Genomic DNA, 22,225 nt, shown 5'->3' with positions numbered 1-22,225 from the left:
GGGGTGGCTTAGCACTCCCAGTTTTAGAAGTGGAGGTACTCCATTGCTTAGATCTCTGCATACCCTGACAATGAAATCTGGGGGTCTGTTTCCCCTGGGTCTAGTTTGAGGTGGCCTTGAGGGGCTGGAAAGGGCCAATGTTTCGAGGGGCAATGCCTACTAAATCTTGGAGGCTGCACTTGCAAAAAATCTTTGACTGTCTGCATAGACTTAGCCTGTTCTTCCATCTTTTTTAAAATCTCTTCTGCTTTGGTGCCAAACAGATTGTCCTTGTTCAGAGGAGAGTCCAATAAGTTTGATATGACATGGTCTGGCAAGGTCTGCTCCTTAAAGCCAGGCATGCCTTCTAAGTACAGAACCTGTGACTGCTGCCCTGCAAGATGCTTATACAGCGTCAAACCCACATCGCAGGGTATGCTTGCTGACTTGGCTTGCAGAATGCATAAGCTCCTGTAAATCATTATTTTCTGCACAGTCCAGAAAAGTAGATAATTTTTGCTTAATAAGTTCCATAGTATGTTGCTGGTATTTCAGCATGTGGAACTGACAATTCAATGCTCTAATGGCGAGAGTTGTAAAGGTGTATACTTTTTTACCCCATCTATCTAAAGCTCAGGAATCCCTGTCCGAAGGGTTGGGATTCTTAGCTGTAATAGCTTTTATTCCTTTGGGTCCTTGGGAGATGATCTCTGGGTCAGCAGTAGGATTTCTGAAGAGAAATTTGTGAGAGTCAGGGACTCTATAGCACCTGTCAGGTTTCCTTGGAGCAGGGGGTAAAGTATCAGGAGTTAGACTGGAATCCATAAAGACATCATCCACATAATCCAGAACAGGAGGGGATCGCTAAGGGTCTGTGCTGTGATAAGTCTAAAAATTCCCTGAGCCTCTTTTCGACTGATGATAATCCTGGCATTCCCAGTGGAAATGATCTCTCAATGTATGTAGGGGTCCCCCAAAAGAAAAATCCTCTGAAGGGGAGGCTGAAGGAATGGATTCCTCTGCATCTGAATCCTCATAGGCAGATGAGGGCATGTCTTCAAATTCAGAAACCTCAGTCTCGTTGGACTCTTGGTCACCTAAAGCTGCTGGGGATAAGTCTTTTTTTTCTTTTAGCAGGGGAAGGCTGGCTTCCACTAATCAGCATGATCAGGTCTTATGCCATTTTAAGCATATGAGATTGTGGCAAGGAAGCAGGCGCTTGAGTTTGGGTCATCGTGTTTTTAGGCGTAGCTTATACTTTTGGCTTTAGAAACTCAGCAGTGTTAGACGGAACTGAAGACGCGAAAGAAGTTGTCGGTTTGTATCTAATATCGGTAATGCAAAGAACTTCCTCAGAAGCCGGTGCCTGCACAGCGGCTCCGGACCCATCCAAAGTACAGAAATCCGCAGGTTCCGTAGTCAGAGAGTATCGCGGCATACTGAACTCTGAACAGGTCTCAGTAGAAGACTGCGAATCCATCAAAGCGGGCATCAGGAGTTGTGAAAGCACCTCACTGAGTACTGGCAAACTGGCGACTAGCTTAACGGAAGCGTCATCGGCAGTTTTGGAACTGTGCGGTCTTGTCTCTGTCTTTATCCTTACGTTTTTTCGGAAGTTAAGTAGTCAGATGGCTTACCAAAGCCATTTCGGAATACGGAGATCGAGACCGAAAGTATTTAGCTACAATAAGGGCCCAACGACGAATAGTTTGGGCGTTGAACAAAGCACAAAACCAACAGCGGGGTGGTCTGGGCCTAAACAGGTGACGCAGTAAGAATGGAAATATCGGTGTGGTATTTGCTTTCCACAGGTGAGAGAATTGTTAACTTTTTCTGACATCTGTTAAAGCAAGAAATAAGGATCCCCAACAGGGTTCTTACCTTTAGAAGACTTCAGGATGACTCAAATTCGGAAACGAAAACTCAGGTAGCGGCCGACCAACGTTCATGCGAACTGCTTCTGCTTCGGGTCCCTCAGCAAGAAATACTGATGTAATAGCATTGGCTGAGTGTCTTTATACCCCTGATAACCTGACATCAGTCCTGAAGCGACAGCAACTGATGCAGAAATACTAAGCCTCTGGTATTCGGGGCGATCGAGGGCTACCCCTGGCAGGATAACCCAAGTGTGATGACTGCAACAGTGAAACACGAAGAACATTGTTTATATGCAACTTGGTCTCTAAAGGGGACCAGGTGCCTTGGACTGTCTGACCCAGAAAATGCCCCCCACCTGAGCCAGGAAGCATCTGTGGTCCCCATTGCTTTTGGAGGACAAAGGATAAAGGGACAACCTTGTTCCAGAACTTGCGATTGAAGCCACCAGAGAAGAGATTCCCTGCATACTCGAGATAGTCTGATCAGATAATAGTCTGATCAGATGATTCAGAGGATAAAGGACGGATCATTAACTGCTATTGTCCCATGAAAAACTCTCATGTGGAGAAGAGATGTAGGAACAAGAGTCATGGTGGCAGCCATGGAGCCTAACGCTCTTAGAACAAGACAAGCTGGAGACATAGCAATGTCTAGAATCTGCTTGACATGGGCCCTGAGAGTGCAGATCCTGTCAGGGGGGGGGGGGGGGGGGGCTAAGCAATGCATTGTGTCCAGACAGGCTCCAAAGAAGTCTATTACCTGTACCAGATGTAGATGAGATTTCTTTAGGTTGATGAAGATGCCCAAGGATGAGGCTAGATGAAGTAAGCAGTTCCTGGCTTGGAGGAGTTGATGCCTAGTGGGAGCAGTGAGCAGCCAACTGTCCAGATAAGGAAACACATGGAATCCTTGCAGTCTCGGGTGAGCGGTTACTACTGCCATGATTTGCTAAACACCCCAGGGGTGTAGTGAGACCAAAGGGGAATACTCTGAACTGGTAATGATTGGCTCCCAGCCAAAAGCAGGGAAACCTTCTGGAGCACCTGTTCATTTTAATGTGATAGTATGTATCCTAAAAGTCTACATTCTGCCCTTCTGCAGGAAGGGCAGAATGGACTGAACTGTGAACATTTGGAACTTTAAATAGGCAACATATTTGTTCAGGTTTGTCAGATCCAGAATGAGTCTGTGGTCTCCCATTTTCTTGGGCACTAAAAAGAATCTGGAAGAGATGCCTGAGTCGAACTGGTCTTGGGGGACGGTCGGGATGACTCTTTTTGCGAGCAGCTTTGAAATTTCTAATGCCGCAGCCTCCCTTGGACTGGGTGGAACATCTGAGAGGGATTTTGGGAAAAAAGGTATGACATAGCTTCTGGATATGATGTTTAACACCCAACAGTCATTAGTGATGGCTTCCTAGGCAGCTGTGTGGGGGGAGAGAGAGAGAGATGTCCCCCAACTGCCTCCAGAGATGAGCAGTTTGGCAATCCTGATTGGACCTGTCCAAGAAAGTATCTCGCGACCCCTGGTTCATGGGAACCCCTCTGCCACGAGGGCAGCATCTGCCATTTGCACCATTACCCCCCTCTGCCTCTAGAGGGAAAGTCTCCCTGTGCTTCAAGGACCTTGAGATCTTAAGAATCACAACTTCTTTCCACTACATTGGCTCCTGGAGGAGGACAGTTGACGGGTGTCAAAATGGATTCTGACGTTAGACAAGGTCTTCCTGTCCTCCTCACTCTGGGAGAGTCTCTCTCTCTCTCTCTCTCTCTAACCGTACGACCAAACAAGTATGATTCGTTGAAAGGGCTGTTAGTAAGAGATGCCTTAAAGGGTTACGTGAAATCACAAAGCCGCATCCTGGCATGGTGTCTAATAGCAGTGCCTGAACCGGCTGCCCGTGAGGCGCCTTCTGCAGCATGCCAGATTCGCCTCATAGTCACATTTGCTACAGAAAGAAGGGTGGCCATTCTGGAGGAAAAGGTTTTCTGTTCCTCTGCAGACATGGACCCTGGGACAGGACTAGAGAGCTCCTTTACCGGGTCTCTCTTTTGTCTGGTCACATGTGCCATATAGTTGAGCTTCCACAAAGCGAACGTCACTGAAGCATACACCCACTTACCAAACCTGTCCACTGCCCAGAACTTCCAGTTAGCGGGGTGGAGACAGGAGCTTTCCTGGGCCAGCTCCTTCTTAGTGGCTGCTGCAACCATCATGGAATCGACTGGGTCACCCTTAGTTCAATGGGGTGCTAAAGACTTTGCCCAGGCATTTCGGAATGGGCTCTACTGTGTCTGACTCTTTCCATGCCCTTAAGGAGATGAGATCAATAAGGGGTCCACAGGGGGGGACAACCAAGATGTAAATGGGCCTGACCCAAAGGCTTCCAAGAATACTGATTCATCTGGGTTAGGGTTTTGGGCAGACCACCCACCCTTCTGATGCAGGATTTCCATGATGTCTCCAAAGGAAGTATCCTCAGGTGGGGATCTTGAGGACCCTTCCCCTTCATGCAAATCAGTGTCCTCTGTGAGGGATTCCAGGAAGGAATCCATGCGTCTCCTTTTACATGTACACTTATGATAAACCTCCTCAGTGGGTTGCTCCTGGGAGGCATCAGAAGACTCTGGCTGTTCCAAATAGGAAGAGGTCTGGAAGCTCTTCTGGACATGCTGTCAAGGGACAGAAAGGATGACTCTTGCACAAACTCTCCTGAGGATGGACCGGGCTCTGAAGAAGGGAGAGTCAAGGCTCTCCTAGGGACAGAGAGAACCCTGTCCACCACCTCGAATGCAGAGGGCAAACAGGAATCCAAAAGAACATCCACCAGAGCCAAAGCTGTTGGAGGAGAAACACTACGAGTCCCTGTCACTCCCAGATCCAGGAGGGAGTTGGAGCTGAACTATCAAGCGCCAAAGCTCCAAGGGGAAGAGACAGCTCAGAAAACTTCGTAGTTGACATCAAATCCTCAGATTCGACACAGACACTATGGCTCTGAGTCTCGCCTGATCTGAGACCGTCTGAGCTGAACTGCTCAGGGCAACTGTTAGAGTGGAGGTAACAGTATCTGTCGGCTCCAATGTCTCAGCTGTAGGGATTCTCTGACCCGACAACTCCAAAGCCAGGGGTCTGATTGGAGGAGAGATGGGAACAAAGGAAGGCTGATGTCTACCAGATCCAACAGGGGACAGAGCAGGCAAAACCCCCAGATGAATTTGTGCCTTGAGAAACCTCATCAGCATTCTGCCAACCACAGCTTTAGAAAGGTTCTGAGAGGACCTGATGAAAGATGCAACAGAAGGTTGCCTGGAGGCTGATCTAGGAGACAGCAATAATGGCGACTTAGGCCTTGAAGTAATTGGCTCCAGAGAGAATCTCTGAAATCAGAGCTGGGCAGATTCCTCAACGTCACTCAGATCCAAGGACTTAGGATCCAAAGTCCTGGCAGTCATACATGGAGGTTCACAGGGCAAAGAAGAAGCTCTGACCACTTTTTCTCTTTGTGATTCCTGGTGGGGGTGTGAGCCCCTGAAGTGGAAGGAGCCATGGAGGAGGATGAAAAGGGTAAAAGGCCCTTTAGAATGAGCTTATTCTTCCTATCAATCACCGAGCGCTGGTTGAAGCCAGCGCATATGGCACAGGAGTAGTCCAAATGAGAGGCCCCTAAGCAAGCACACACCATGTGAGCATCCAAAGGAGGGATCTTATGCCCACATGTAGCACACTTCTTAAACACAGCTGGTTTATCTCACATAATAAAAGGCAGAAGACAAACAGCGTAGGAAAGGAAAGGGATTTCTAAGCTAGAAACCCCCCCCCCCCTTTTTTTTTTGGTGGAAGGAGGAAAGCAGCAGTTAGGAGCAGAAGGAACTATAAAGGAAAATAAACGTACCCAAGCAGATAGAATAAAAAGAGAGTAGGGAAAAAAGGCAGGGAAAAAATACTACAATAGGAAGGAGAAGGAACCAGAAAGGAAAATAAATGGACCCACGTGGATAAAATAAAGAGAGAATAGAGGAAAAAAGGAAAAAAAAAACTACAATAGGAAGAAAATTTGGAAGAAATTGTCAAAAACACTCACTAAACCCCAGAGGACCTCAGACAATTGCAATCCCGATGCTGTTCGAAAACGTGGCAAACGAGATCTGTGGGATGATGAGAGAAGCTCAGATTTTTCAGATCCTAGAGCTATAGTATAAGGCTGAGTCTGATCCTATGTCAGATTTGAACCCACAGGTTGAAGATCAAATAAAATACAACTTCAAATGAAATACTACACAAACCTATATTTTACGAATGTACTAAGAGCAAATTAAATACTCTGGGATCCATTTTTTAACAGGCCTACTTTCCCATTTTCATATTCTAGTTTTATTAATGACCAGTACAATGAAAATAAAATCTTCCAAGTCTAAACACCGATAGCCTGCCATTATGACATCTGATTCATACGGCTTAAATTCGTTATTTAAGCACATCATCTTGATAATATAATGTAACTTTACTTCCACTGTACAAACAAAAGGCAAAACCTAGCAAAATTTTCTATAACCACAAAATATGAGGTATCATATGGACATCAGCTGAACCAAGCGATTACATCGCCTCACACTAACAGACTTAACAAAAATTAGTACTTACATAACTGTGTTGTCATCAACTAAGATATCACAGCCATGTGCAGGGCAAGAAATTGTCTGGAAAAAAATAAAATTATTACTGTTTTTTTTTTTTTTTTCTTTTTTGAACATCCACTGTCAAATTTCATCAGCCAACAAAAAAAAAAAAACAGGAAAATCTCAACTGTTACATACGCATCTGAAAGTACAGCACCTTCAGAAAACCAGCAAATCTGTGCAAAGGGCTTGATATTCTTGTTAAACTTAAGTATGACACTTGTCCCATCTGCTTTTATACCTGCATTTGCGCTGCCATCTGGGCAAAGTTTGCCTCCTATTAGTCTGCACTGAAATTAGGTGTTTAGCTTTGAAACATTTTCTATCTTTAAGGGTTAAACATATTTAGTCAACACACTGTTTTTCACACAGTTTGCATTTGTTGTAGTACACTTTTATGTATTTTTTTAAAAAGGTCTTTCAGTTAAGCTGGATATAAATTCATCTTATAGCAACATGCCTAGTTGCCACTGTTCTAAAAAGTCCATTTTACTTTTCTGTTAAGAAATTACTTCAGTTCCTTACATGGATAATGGGAAATAAATCATTTAGCTGGTTAAACCAGAGTTGCAGCTGGCTCATTTGCCACCCAGTGCCACTCCCACACCATAACACCACTTAGCACTAGGTTGAGAAGCAAAAAAGGTCCCTTCTATGATATGCCATTCCTCCTTTCCTGAGAAAAACAAAAAAAAAATGGATCTGTGAATTGCTCCACCTAACACACTGCATCTGGAGTAGTTATTCCTTCGATCAACCCTAGCTACACTTCTGGGTTCCACTTATTCAGTCCTAATCTGTCTGTGGTCATTAATTCATGAACTGTACCATTTTGAATGTCATAGCCCTAAAATACTTTGAATTACAAACAGAAAATTCATGATTTTGCGTTTTATATCACAGCAGTGATTCTAAGACAGCGCTACCAGTAATGAATCAAGGTATCAAGTGATCCACAGCCATGCCAATATACTGGGTCACAAGTTGGACTTCTTTCACAGAAATGTTTCTACCTTTAAGAAGTTATGTCCTTACCACAACATTCCATCTGTGTTGTCTATTTTCATTCTTCCTTGACCTGTGGGTTTCAGTTCTGACCTTGGATCTGAGTGGGCCACTTTCCAAGCTCAAGATTAGATGCTCAAGCTCCTCCTCTCTATCTTCTTCCTGAGCTTTGCCAGTGAGCCTAATGCTCACAAGACATGAAGGGTGGCTATTTTCCTGTTCTGGAGTAACTTCTGTGTTTGGCGACTGATCATTAATACTCTGGGTTGTAGAAGTTTTGCAATCAACTGATTTGTGTCTAAAATTGCTCCTATAAATTCCAGTGTTTGAGCAGGTTCCAAGTCCAACTTGTTGTAACTTACTGTTATGCCTAGTTCTGTACAAATTTAGATAATAGTGTCCCATGCCTGAATAAATACATGCCTGGCTGGAGCGGAAATGAGCCAATCGTCCAAATAGGGAAACACCCAGAATCCTTATGTCAAGTGAGCTGCTACCACTGCCATGCACTTGGTGAGCACTCTAGGGGCTGTGGTGAGACCAAAGGTTAGTGCTCTGAACTGGAAATGACTGGCTCCCAGCCAGAAGCATAAATACCTTCTGAATCGCCTGTCCATTTTTATGAGGTAGTACACATCCTGAAGGTCTACGAAGCACATCCAGTCATCCTGTTGCAAGAAAGGAAGTATGGACTGTACTGTGACCATTTGGAACCTGTGACGTCGAACCGATTTGCTTAATTTGCTGAGATCCAGAATTGGTCTCCAGTCCCGTTTTCTTTGGAACTAAAACAAATCTTGAGCAAGTTCCAAATCCTCTCTGATCTGGTGGGGGGGGGGGCCTCCTGGATTCCTCTTTTGTCCAGCAGTTTCTGAACTTAAATAACTGCCTGATCCCTTTAACCGGGTGGAACGTCTGGGATTCTTCAGTTGGGGGAAGGGTGTTGGAAGAATATACTTGGGTATCCTTTGGATATTATCCGCTGCACTCAAATTGTTGATTATTTTTAGCCAGACTCTCCAGTGCTGGGATAGTCGACCCCCGATTGCCTACACAGGCGGGCAATCTGGCCTCATTTTAGGAGCACTAGAAGGGTCTCTCAAAGAATGGCTCTCTAGACCCTTGGCTCTGCAGGCCTCCTCTGCCACATGGGTGGCATCTTCAAGAATTGGTCCCCCCTCTGCCTCTGGGAGAACTTTTTCTTCGTGTGCCCTGGTAAGACTCCTGTAATTTCTTGAACCGCATTCTGGCACCCCCTCTCTTACCTTCAGGCTATGGTCTCTGGGGAGCGGAAAAATGTATGCCCATGGCAGAAAGCATTGTACCCTCCTTCGCACACCTGGATAGCAGGTCTTTAACCTTGGGACCAAAAAGGGACTTTCCGTCAAACGCTAACAAATGAAGACTTAAAAGGCCCCGCAAATTCGCAAAGGTGAATCTAGGCATGCCTTCTCATCAATATACCGGAAGCTGACACACTACTAGTTCCTCTGGCTGTATGAGTGATGAGCCTTATGGAAAAGTTGGCTACAGAACGTAGGGTTGCCAACTGGGAAGCCACTTTCTCCCGAACTCCCTCAGCTACGTCTCCAGACCCCTTTGTAAATTAGTAAAACGGAAAGGTAACTCAGTGACCACAAGATAAAGGTTGCAGAAGAAAAGACTCACTTCCTGCATCTATCCATTGCCCTGGAATCCTTATTCGGAGGATGCTTAGTGGAACACTATTCCGATAGTTCCTTTTTAGTAGTTTCCGCCACCACCATGATATCTACTGCAACCACTTTTGTCAAAAAACCTTTGTCGGCTGGTGCTGTGATAATCTTGTTTTGTATACAGGGAGTTGGCTCAATAGAATCTGGGCTCACCCACACCCTCCAAGAGATCAATCCTATGAACTCACTGGTGGGCGGAGTTACCTAGGAGGTAGACTGTCAGGATTCCAAAGCGGACAGGTACACCGACTCCTCAAAACAAGTATTAATGGACTGCCAGCCACCTCTCTGTTTCAAAATCTCCAAGATGTCTCCAAAGGAGACATCCTCAAGAGGTGACCTTGGGGATCCTTCTAGGTCAATGCCTTCTGTGGCTGACCCCTCAGTGGAGTCCCCATGTTTCCTCTTACAGGTCCTCTACCGAGGGACCTCCTCAGTGGGATACTCTGGGGAGGGATCAGAAGAAGCAGGGATACCCCTTTGTGTATCCTGTGACTCAAGTTCCTGCTGTCCCTGGGGAATGTCCTGGGCAGAAGTAGTGTGGGGGGGTGACTGAGGATCAAAGGGGGAGGGGGGGAGTGACTTCCTAGTTGCAGAGGCAGCTATGGCTCTCTCCAGAGGCCCAAAAGCTGACTGCTCCTGAGTGGAGAGACAGAGTCCATCTCAGATGAGTCATGCTTGCAGGAAGAGGTCCTCTCCAGCTCCAAACACAGCTGGCCGAGTGTTGAAACCGGCACCAAGCTCATTAGCGGAAGCCAAGGGATGCACAGACTGCTCAGAAAGTCTGGGAATCAACTGCACTCTAGGTTCACTAAACTTGTTATGGCTCTGGGAGCTCTCCCACTCCGAGAAAGCTGAGAAATGCTGAGCAAATGTCTAATCTGAGGAAAAAGAAATCTTCAGATCCGAGCAAGACGTTACCAGGTGAACTGGATCCAAGTGCTCTGAGACTTGAGCTGCAGTCAGAAGAGGAACCAAAGGGGGAATGGATGGCTTGGATAGATTTAAGACCATTTGGGTCGAAGTCGAAGGGGACTTAGTAATGCCCTGCACCCACAAAATTTTCTGTACCATTCGTTCCATGTTTTCTTTTGTACGGCTTCTGAAAGAACTAAAAAAAGGCGAAGGAGATCTTGATTGGCTTAGGAAAGGAGATGGAACTCTTGAAGGCACCAGGTCCACCGGGGAATACAGAGTCCTCGGCAGTTAAATTATATGCCTGAAAGGGCTGGCGATCGGATAAAAGCACAACGGCTCTGACCTATCCAGATCAGAGAGGTTCAGAGCAGAGGGTGAATCACTCAGAGCTAAAGCCCCGAACAAGTTAGCAGATTTAGAGGCCGAAGAAGCTGGGCTTGACTGAGCCATCCTAGGTTTTTATCACAGATTTTGGGGAAGCACCAGAGGTGGTCTCATTAAAAGAAGATGTTAATAACCTCTAAGAATAAGTTTATTCTGTGTGAGTCACTGTATGGCATTTTGTGACCACACCACATACACTTTTCGAAGCCCGCACCCTTGTTTCTTGGTCGTGAATAAAATAAAGAAAGGAAGCAAAGAGCACACAAACGCACTTAACCAAAAAGTCACAAACACACAGGGAAAAATAATCAAAGGAGGATAGAGAAAGTGAAAGATTTTTTATTTATTTATTTATTTGTTTATTAAATAAGATTGAGGACAGAAGAGAAAGGGCTACTAATGATAGTAGTGCAGATACCACTAGGGTATTTGGGGGGGGGGGGTAACCTAATTAAAAAAAAAAAGTTACTGGTCCTAAGAGATAAAAAAGGTAGGAAATACACTAGTCTTAACTATACAGAAGAATAAAGACCTAAGAAAAAGATGAGAAACTATAAATATCACCTGAAATATCAATGAGCTAATGGCAAGACCACGTCTTTCACAAAGCAGCAAACAAGATATGAGGTAACAGGGAGAGGCACATTGTGGGTAAGGGGAGGTATCCAAGAGCTTTTTGGTGCCCACAAGCTTAGTAAGGGCCGAGTCAGATCAAAGGGTTCGGATCCGAACCCATATACGAGGACAAAATATAAAACTGACTTAGTATCCAAACCTTTGAAAAAGACAATAAGCTACAGTTCTATTAGAATGAGCCTTAACAGTAGAAGGAAGGCTCTTACCATGAAAGGACTAAGAAAAAGAAAAACCTTTAGAAATCCAAGAAGAAACAGTTTGCTTGGACACAGCCAATCCTAAAGACATAGGATGAAAGAAAACAAAGAGCTGATCAGATTTAAAGAAAGTCTTAATCTTGACAAATAAAATCCAGGTAGTCAATGCAGATCCAATGTGAGCAGCAACTTCTCAATAGCAGATTGCAGAGAAGGGGAAAAAAGTGGGCAAATGAACAGAATGACTGACAACTCATTCACCACCTTCGGCATAAAAGAACTAGTACGAAGGGACACCTTGTCCTTATGAAACACCAAAAGAGGAGGACAAGCCATAAGGGCCTGAAGCTCAGACACTAGTCTGGCAGAATTAACGGTTAACAAAAGTACAATCTTCCAAGAGAAATGTTGCTAGGAAGTTGAACATGCAGACTCAAAAGGAGCCTGGATCAATTTTTCTAAGATAACATTAAGAACCCAAGAAGGAGGAACAAGCTTCTTGGGAGGCCTAATACAAAGGACACCTTTAAGGAACTGCTTACCTTCAAATCTTAAAACTAAAGGAGGTGATAAAGGCAGACAGGCACAGACAGCTGATAAGTGGGCCTTAAAAGAATAAGCCAATCCAGCACTGAGCAATTCACACAAATAACAGAACCAAAGGAACATCCACAGAAAAGGATCCAGTTTGAGAAAGACGCCAAATAGAAAACCCTCTTCCATTTGGATAAGTAGGATTTCCTAGTAGTGGGTTTCCTGGCATCCTACAGGACCCTACGCATGTCCTCAGAAAAAAGGTGTCTATGAGAAATCAAAATCTTATCACCCACGGTGTCAGTTGAAGAGTGGACAGTTGGGGATGGATGCAAAATCCCTCGTCTTGTGTGAATAGGTCCACCCTGTGAGGTAACATAAGATGACTGCCCAAAAGAGGAGGAATATATGCCTCAGCCAAAAGGGAGCACCAACAAGATTTTGGAGCATCCTGTTGTACTTTGAACAGGACTTTTGGAATGCGGGGAAGGGGAGAAAAGACATAAAACGTCCACTTCCAACAAAATGAGAGGACCTGGGAATCTGGCACAAAATAGAGGGCATTGTTTGTTCAAAGGGGAGGCAGAAAGATCCAGTTGAGGAGTACCCCCTTGTGGACAATGTACAAAAATACATCTCTGTGAAGCATCCATAGGTGAGACTGACTTAAGGACCTGCTCAGTCTGCCACAATGTTTAAACCGGAGGGAATGTAGACTGCCTGAAGTGTCACTTGATACTAGATAGCTAGTTCTCACACTAGGAGAGCCAACTGGCAAAGATAAGACCTTGAACCCCCCGCCCCCCCCGCCCACCACCACCTGCATACAAACCACATCACTGTAGTACTTGATTTGTACACACCTTGAGACATTCTTGGGAGAAGTTGATGTCTTCCTTCTGTTGAAAAGGCGACCAGACTCCCTGCACCTATACGGAGACAAATGCAGCCCCATCCTAAGTCTAAAGCATCTGTGATGAGAAGGAAGGGGTGGATGAAAAGGGAGTCCTGGATTGAGAATCAGTTGCTGAATCCAGCACTGAAGTTCCTGCTTGAGACATGGAAGAAGAGGAATTCAAAATTTGAGGGGGTGAGAATGCTAAAGCCAAACTGACTTTAGAAACCACTAAAGTTTTGTCATGTGGAGCTTGGCAAAAGGGAGCACAGGAATGATGGAAGCCATGAACCCACAGTTCTCAGAAATTCCCTGGCTGAAATGGAAGCCAGAGGAAGAAGGGAGTGAAAAAAAGAAATGAGAGTTAGGGCATTAGGAGGAGGCAGGAATGCAAGCATAGGAACAGACTAGATCCTGCACCCCAGAAAGACATGATCCAGAGAAGGAGTCAGAAAGGAAGTTTTGAAAAACAGCAAACTGGAGGTTTTGCAACAAGGTCTCTGGAGAGGATGTCTGAAACAGGAGGTCTTCGTCCATGTAGAGAAAGACTTGGATCCTCCTCAGCCTGTAAAAAAGAAATCACAAAGAGCAAAGCATTTGGTGAATACCCCTAGGGTAGTAGAAAGGCCAGAAGGCAAAGCGGAGAAGTGAAAATGCCAGGAATTAACAGAGAATCATAGAAACTTCATGAAAGGGGGATAAATCAGGATATGAAGATGAGCATCCTTGAGGTCCGGACAAACAATATAGGCCCGAGGAAGCAGAAGAGGGAACAAGGTCTGAAGAGGCAACATACAAAAAAAGATGGGACATTCAGAAAGTGTTTAGATGAGAGAGGTCTAGAACAGGTCTCCAAGTGCCCTCTTTCCTGGGCACCAAAAACATTCTGGAGTAAACTCCCTTACCCACTTGGGAAACTCCAACTTCCTGAATAATTCCCAGAGTGAAAAGATCCTGAAGCACCCATGGGAAAAAAAGTACAACTGCTTCTCAGTGGGCTGTGGAACTCCCATAAAAGGGCGAAGAGACTTCCTGACCATGAAATACCCTTGGTGGATAATGGACAGAACCCAGGGGTCCTGAGTAACCTTTAACCAAACAGGAAGAGAAACGAAAAGACGAAGAGAAAGAATAATCTGGCTGAGAAGAGAAGGACAGGTAGACAGCGCCTGGTTTGACAGCTAAAGGAGACTTCAGGGACACAGAAGTCCAAGTAGTAGCTTTAGGAGATCACTAACTACTCTTCCTGCCTTTGGGGAGAGAGTGGGACTGCCTACGAACAAAAGTGGACTTATTGGGGAAATTTCTCTGAAATTTAGGCACAAGAGAATGCTTACGTTTCTGAAAGACCTTGCGCTAATCCTGAAGAGACAAACAAATCAACAGCAGCTTCACCAAACAAGTGTTTGTTGTCCAGAGGAGCATCCATCAACATAGCCTTAATATCATCAGGCAAAGGTTGAAGCCAAAGCCAGGAACATCTCATCACAGAACCAAAAGCAGCAGCCCTAGAAAAAGCATCTGCTGTATCATAACTACACTTAACAGAATGGCGAGCCATCTGTGAAGCAGTTCTTAACAGGGAAAGAGCAGAAGTCTTCCTTCAGAGTCAGGGAGATCAGAAATTACATGACAGGCCTGGAAAAGAAGGGACAAAATGTGCCTAGATGTAAGACTCTGACAACTGGCGGACCTAAAAGCTAAGGTAGCAGAGGTATAAACCTTCTTACCTAGCCTTTCCACAGTTCTGTTATCTTTACCACAAGGAAGTAAGTTAGTAGAAGGCAGCAACTGAGATGACTTGTCAGAAGCCACAGACACCACAGAAGGGTCAGCTGAAGGACATCTATATAGAAATTTAACATTTTCAGGCGCCTTATAAAACCTGCCAGTTTTTTGGGGGGGCAGGGGGGCTGGGAATCTGGACCCTTAGAAGAAGCAGAAAACACATATAACAAAGCAGCCAAAATGGCAGGAACAGCAGAAGGTCTAGCAGAGTCCAACTGCAGGAGCTCATACTACTACTATTGTACCACAGAAACCTGGGCATAATCTCATTTAAAAAAAAAATCCATCATTCTGAAAACTGTGTCCCTTGAAAGGAGTGTCAGGGCTAGTAGATTCCTCTTTCTCTGACCCGCAGTCTGAAGGTGAGGAAATCTAAGATGAGTAAGCAAGGAATTGTCCATCTGAGTCCATTCTTGGCCTTCATCACGGGTAACTGTTCCTCGGAGTGGGAAGTTCCTTCCATATTGTCTTTAGCTGAAAACTTAAGATCTTTGTTCTCCAAATATAGGCCAAAGAAGAAAGCCAACTATGGAGGGTCTTGGGAACAAAGGCGTGAAAAACTGAACAGGACATATGGTCAAGGGTAGCACAGAAACAAAGTAAGCAGTTCTCATGATGGTCTTTATGGTGTTTTTACTTTCGAATCGAAGCAAAGGACTGACAGGCTCCAGCAAGAAAGTACAGTTGTGTACACTTAACCATAAATATAGATGTTCGAGTGTATTCACTGTTTTAGTCATGACATTTGGGTTATCTGCTTGCAGTAGCCCTCAGTCAGCCATTTCAAAGTCTTGGGTCCTGCGTCGGTTGATGTCTCATCTTCCGTGACGTCAGGTTGTCAGGGGTATAAAGCATGCAGCAGACGCCATTACATCAGTTTTTCTTGCCCTAGATGTTAGGTGCCCCCCTTAATGGGAAGCAATAAAATATATAAATACAAGGTTATAACACCAACAAAAAAGCAAATACACCAAAAAGCTTTTAAGTATAGCAAAGGAGAACAGGGGTATAGCCAAAAGAAGTCATGGGGCTGGAGGGAGGGTAACCAGGACTGCAACAATAAATACACTCGAACATCTACATTTATGGTAAGTGTACACAAGTGTACTATGTTCTTCGTGTTTCACTGTTGCAGTCATTACATTTGGGTAGATTCCCAAAGCTAAGGATGGGAGGAGGAATTTAAATAGCATTAGGACCGGCTATAAGGCCCTGCAAGACTGCAGTGGCAAAGCCAGCTCTGAATTTAGAGAAAATTGGCAAACGGCAATGCTTGGTGAAAGTATGTACAGAACTCCAGGTAGCAGCTTCTAGGATGTCACTGGTAGGGACACCTCTGAGAAAGGATGTAGAGGTAGATGCAGCCCTGGTTGAATGGGGTCTAATCCCCTGTGGGATAGGATTTCCATGGTGCTTACACCAGAAATGAATGCAATGGCCTATCCATTTAGAAATGGTTTGCTTTGAAATAGCCTTCCCCTCTGCCCCTACAGCAAATGCCACCAGCAGTTGTTCAGATTTCCTTTGAGGTTTAGTCCTGTCCAAGTAAAATCTAAGTTGTCTGTGCACATCTAAGGAGTGCAGTATCCATTCCCCTTTGTTCTGTGGATTAGAAAAGAAGGTTGGCAAATGAATGGACTGATTAAGAGCCACACTGGAAACCACCTTGGGCATGAAAGAGGTATTGGTTCTCAGGGACACCCTGTCCGCATGAAAGATGATGAAAGGCTCCACTGCCATAAGGGCCTGTAATTCAGATACCCTTCTTCCTGAAGTGATTGCTAAAAGGACAGCTGATTTCCAAGAAAGGAATCTTAACTCTGCAGTTGCAGCTGGCTCAAAAGGAGGAAGAGTGAGTTTTTCCAATACAAAGTTAAGGTCCCAGGCTGGAGTTGGGGCTCTCCTGGATGGTCTTAAGTTTTTGGCCCTTCTGAGGAACTGCTTGAGCAGTGGATGAGAAAAAAGGGGTGGTGCTGTGTTGTAATGAGCTGAAATGGCTGAGGCGTGAATAATGATGGAGGAAAAAGAAAGGCCCTTGTGAAGCATCTCAGTTAAGTATTGAAGAATCTGAGGTAAAGTGGCCATCCCTTGAGTTTGGTTCCAGGCACAGAATCTTTTCCATTTTTTAGCATAAGATTTTCTAGTGCTAGGCCTCACTGCCTCCAAAATGACATCCAACATTTGTTTACTGTGGGATGGTAATGGAGAGAGATTAGGTGATTAGCCAGGATGCCAGGTTCAGGGTTTGAAGCTGGGGGTGCAGAATCAGGATCTCCTGCTGAGACAGCAGGGTAGGGGTCTGAGGCAGGTGCCATGGGGCCAGCTGTGACACACTGCCCAAGAGGGGGTTACCAGTGTTGGCGTGGCCAGTCTGGTGCAATCAATATCATCCTTGGTTTGTCCTGTTTAATCTTTAGTAGTACTTTGGAGAGGAGAGGCAGAGGAGGAAAGGCATAAACTGACAGATTTTTCCAGCTGAAGGACAGAGCATCCACTTTCCAAGCTTGTTTGTGAGGAGCCCTTGTGCAGAATTTGTCCAATTGGTAGTTCTGGGGGGAGGCAAACAGGTCTATACCTGGGCTCCCCCATTTGTTGATCAACATTTTGAAAGTCTGTGGTTCCAGTTTCCACTTGTGTGGGTCCATGAGTTTCTGCTTAGTTCCTCTGCCAGTGTATTAAGTTTTCCTGGCAGGAACTGAGCCTGTAGATGCACTTGGTAGCTCAAGGCCGTGTACCACAGAGCCATGGCTAGTCTGCAGAGGGGGTAAAAATAGATATTCCCTGCTTATGTACCACATAACAGTGGTGTTGTCCGTCTTTACCATTAATTGTCCTGGAAGAACATGGTCCTTGAAGGCTGTCAGAGCGTTCTATATAGCTAACATTTCTTTTTGATTGATATGCAGGTGCATTTGACTTGGGTTCCATTTGCCCTGAATGCACTTCCCTGCCAGGTGAGCCCCCCATGCACAGTCTGATGTGTCTGTTGTTGGGGTTTGGGCGGCAGGGGGTAGAGTGAATGGTAGTCCCTTGTTTTGGTGGTAGGCCTCTGCCCACCAAAGGAATTCTAACCATAGGCAAGGTATGATAGGAATCATTGCTTCTAGATCCTGTGAATGTTGACACCATAGGCTTTTTAGATACCATTGTAGTTTCCTCATATGCAGTCTTGCATATGGAATTAGTAGAATGCACGAGGCCATGAACCCCAAGGCTTGCAGTATTTACCTTGCAGACAGCAGCGTTTCACTAGTTTGAAGTAAGTTGTCAAATTAATTTGTTTCTCTGGTGTGAGGAAAGCCATCTGGGAAGTTAAGTTCAAGCTTGCTCCCAGGAATGTAATTTGCAAGATGCCTCTGGAGAATCAAAGCCATTTTGCAAAGTATGTTTTCCAACCTGTTCAGCAGAATGCATTAAATCCTGTAAATCCTTATTTACAGCACAATCAGGAATTAACATCATTTTCTGTTTTAAGCAATCCAATAATATGCTGCTGATACTTTTAACATATGAAACTGGCAATTAAAGGCCCTGATGGCCAAGGTTGCAGAAGTGTATACCTTCTTACCCAATCTATCCAGGGCCCTGGAATCTCCATCAGATGGGGTAGGATTTTTGACAGTAGTAGCCTTAATGCCCTTGGGTCCCTGTGAAATGGTCTGAGAGTCCGCAGTAGGATTTTTAAAAAGGAACTTGTGAGAATCAGGAACCCTGTAATATCTGTTAGGCTTTCTGGGAGCAGGAGGTTAAGAGTCAGGGCCCAAGCTAGATTCTGAAAAGGCATAGTCAACAATGTTCAGAACAGGAGAGATAGCTAAAGGCCTGTGTTGGGGTGGGAGTAAGACATCTCTAAGCCTCTTTTTAGAATCAGAGTAATCCTGGCTTTCCCAGTGAAAATGCTCCCTAAGAGTATGCAAGGTTTCACCAAAAGAAAAATCCTCTGGGGGAGAAACGTTGGGAATAGAGTCCTCTGCATCAGAATCCTCATAGGTAGATAAGGGTAAATCCTGGTCATCAGAGGAGACAGAAATTTCAGAATCCTGGTCAAAAGTATCATAAGCAAATTCAGTCCTAGGTCTCTTACAGGGGGAAGGCTGGCTTCCCCTGATTAAAGTAATAAGGTCTTCAGCCATTCTTATTTGTTTTTTAGGCATAGAGGCCTGACCATGCAGTCTGGACATCGGTTTCCTAGGCATGGTTCGAATTTTAGGCCTAGAAGATGGTGACTGTTTAATATGCAAGTCAGTCGGCCTGAATACACCCTCAGAAGCCGGTACCTGCACAGCGGCTCTGGACCCATCCAAGGTAGAGACATCTGCAGGTTCCACAGTTGAAGCATCTCGCGGCATACTGGATTCCGAATGGGTCTCAGTACAGGCCTGTGAATCCAAAGTAGCAGGTATCAGGGGCTGCGAAAGCGCCTCAATGACTACCAGCGAACTGGCCACTATTTTAGAAGTGTCGTCGGCAGCTTTGGACCTAGGCGGCCTGTCTCTGTCTTTATCTTTGCGGCTTTTTTTGGAATGTCGGTAGACGGGTGGCTTACCGAAGACATACCTGGATAACTGAACGGAGTACCAAAATATTTAAAAGCGAAAATGTACCGATGATGAATACTTCGTGGTTTAAATAAGGCACAAAACCAACAGCGAGGTACATCGTGGTCTGGGCCTAGGCAAGGAATACAGTACGAATGAAAATCTTTATGATGAATTTGCATTCCACCAGAAATACAATTATTGACTTTTACTGACATCGGTTTAGAGCAAGAAAAAAAGTTTCCCCAATGGGGTACTTAGCTTTAGTTGAAGACTTTGGTTCTGAAACTCGAAAAAGAAAATTTCAGGAGTCGGCCGACCGGCACTTGCGAACTGCTTCTGCTTCAGGCAACGCACGGCAAAAAAGACTGATGCAATGGCACCACTTGCATGCTTTATACCCCTGACTACCTGACGTCATGGAAGGTGATACAGCAACCGACGCAGGACCCAAGACTTTGATAATCAGGCCGACTGAGGGCTACTGCAAGCAGATAACCCAAATGTAATGACTGCAACAGTGAAACACGAAGAACATCCTGGATTCAACTGTTGTTCCAGTGAATTTATTGGTGATTCAGCACAGCACGGCACTTTTGTTTTTTAGTTTTAACTCCCTTAAGGATTTAATGTTTCACATTTTGGTGTTTCTCTGCAAGTTTTCTAAACATTATGGCGAGGCATTCAGGTGAAGCATCAACACAAAAAACAATTTTGGATTTAACAACACACCCTATACCAGAAGATTTAATTTTCCTGACTCAGCAACTAACTGCAGCTGCTGCCAGAGTATGTGGGATCCTTGAACTGTTTAAAGGACAGGGCAATGGTTACGGCTTAGCACAACAGCATTCTGATAAGACCTATGACTGCAATAGTGATACTGGATTTACTATATGTAACAGAGATATTCTGAGACCAGATATGGATAATACCCCTATGCCAGGAACGAGCACCAATATGTGGCTTGATCAGGTCAGTAATCCTTTTTTAAAATTCTAATGAGACTTTCTCTAATAATTACATTATAACTGGTAACAACTCTAAGACAGACACATGCAGGAAAAATATTTATACACTTGAGAAACTTGTTTTCAGGTTAAAGGCTTTGCAGTATGAGGTACATTATTTGGATGTCTGCATGAGTAGAAAGCAAGTTCCTTTAGGGTTGTGGACATTCAAGTTTCCCAGTGGCATTCAGCCATCCGACCAACTTTTTACTGACTTAGTTCAGTTGTTCAATCAGACTGGGATAGAAATGATTCAAATATTAGTAAGCAACTATCATAATCAAACAAAACACCTAGAAACAAAGATTACAGCTTTAAATTAAAGCATTATTAATGACAGCAGTTTTTGTCTGAAAAACATTTGTATCACAGCATAAAACCAGGACTAGTTCCAAACCTCCAGGAGAGGGGGTAGGAGGGAGGGATGTCAAGAATGAATCGATAACAGAGATGGAACGTTACGTTAAGAACATAACTTCTTTATCTGATGTTGTCAATCTTCATTCATTCTTGATTGATGGGACAGAGTCCCTAGCTAATTTATGTCCCAGGAAGCCCTATGGATGGATGTTCCTGAGCAGCACAGAGTCAAAGGATGCTCTTCCCCTGTAATGTGTGATAAAGGAATGAGGGGTAGCCCAGGTGGCCGCTGTGTAAATGCCATCCACAGAAGCTCTAGAATAAAAGGCTAATGAAGTGGAAACTGATCTGGTAGAATAAGCCTTGACCTTAGTTGATAGGTTAAGCTTATTTTGGTAATAAACAAAGGTGATGAAATCTCTCAACCATTTCGATAAAGTAACTCTGGAAAATGATTTGCCTAGTTGAGTACTTGAAAAAGACAGGAACAATTGGTCTGATTTCCTAAACGATTTTGTTCTATCCAAGTAAAAAACTAACTGTCTGTGTACATCCGACAAATGCAAATAATATTCTCCTTTATTTGAAAAGTTTGGGAAGAAAACTGAGAGGTCTATGGACTGATTAATATTCAAGTCCAATACTACTTTGAGTAGAAAAGAGGGGTTAGTTCTAAGTGATACTCTTGCTTTGTGAAAAATTATACACACACACAACCTGCAATTCTGATATTCTCCTGGCTGATGTGATGGGCACCAGGAATAGGGTCTTCCAGGATAAAAAAGTGATATCACAGGAGGCTGTTGGCTCAAAGGGCTGACCATAGTTCTCAACCTTCACCTATAAAGAAGATCTTTTAATGAATTAATAGGATTAATTTATATTTACAATAGATTTCACTTAAAAAAAATTCCTAACACTGAATGTGTGACAGAGTCTTTCAATGTGGAACTTTGAGGGAACTTCGAGGAACATGAACTTTTTAAGACCCCAAATGAGGAACGTTCCTCGTAATGAGGTACACTTGAGAGGTATGGGGCTGACGGACCAAACTTTGCAAGGCTAGCGTTAAATTCCAAGGTTTGATGGGTTCTTCAAAAGGTGGTTTCAAATGTAAAATGCCCTGTAGGAAGGTTTTGCAGAGGCGATGAGACATTAAGGAAAGGTCATCGAAGCCATTATGAAAATTTGAAAAAGCAGCTAGATGAACTCTAATAGTTGAAGCTGAGGCTCTCAACTGGAATAAGGTTGATAAATATTCTAATACCTTATTAATCGAGGCTGAAAATGGGTCAATTCCTTCTCGTGAGACCAAAGCACAAATCTGTTCCATTTACTAAGGTAAAGCTACCTGGTGGATGGTTTATGAGAAGCCAGAAATATATTTTATATTGAGAAAGAGATTATTCTGCCTAGCAATCACTGGAAGTGGAGGCACCAAGCCATAAGCTTGAGACTTTGTAAGTTGGAATGGACCAGTCCCTACAGATGAGACAACAGGTCTAGAGTTGGATCATCACGGACAATGCACTAGATGAGGCCAGAGAAAGGGGAACCAGACTTGGCAGGGCCAATAAAGTGCAAGGAGGATGGCTTTGCTTCTCAACCATTGGGCTTTCTTCAAAAATTGGAGATTTAGAGGGAATGGTGCAAAGCCGTCCCGGAGGCATATAGTGTAGGGCAGCATCTCTCGGGGACTCCGCCCGGGGGGG

At 44.4% G+C, this 22,225-nt stretch overlaps 1 protein-coding gene across 2 annotated transcripts in view; it reads right to left on the bottom strand.

Annotated features, from left to right (window-relative positions):
• The window catches only part of ARIH1 (ariadne RBR E3 ubiquitin protein ligase 1), a 2,944,219-nt gene that overhangs the window by 1,934,439 nt on the left and 987,555 nt on the right, over positions 1–22,225 (bottom strand). For both annotated transcript variants that reach the window (XM_044077451.1, XM_044077453.1), the window contains exon 5: positions 6,499–6,554. In XM_044077451.1, the coding sequence (XP_043933386.1) occupies positions 6,499–6,554 (56 nt within the window). The remainder of the gene's footprint in view (positions 1–6,498; positions 6,555–22,225) is intronic.

This window comes from Protopterus annectens, chromosome 7.part0, assembly GCF_019279795.1.
Source record: "Protopterus annectens isolate FY-2018-M chromosome 7.part0, PAN1.0, whole genome shotgun sequence".
In the NCBI taxonomy this organism is placed as follows: Eukaryota; Metazoa; Chordata; order Ceratodontiformes; family Protopteridae; genus Protopterus; species Protopterus annectens.
The sequence above is the reverse complement of the archived record's forward strand: the minus strand, read 5'-3'. Positions and strand labels throughout refer to the sequence as shown.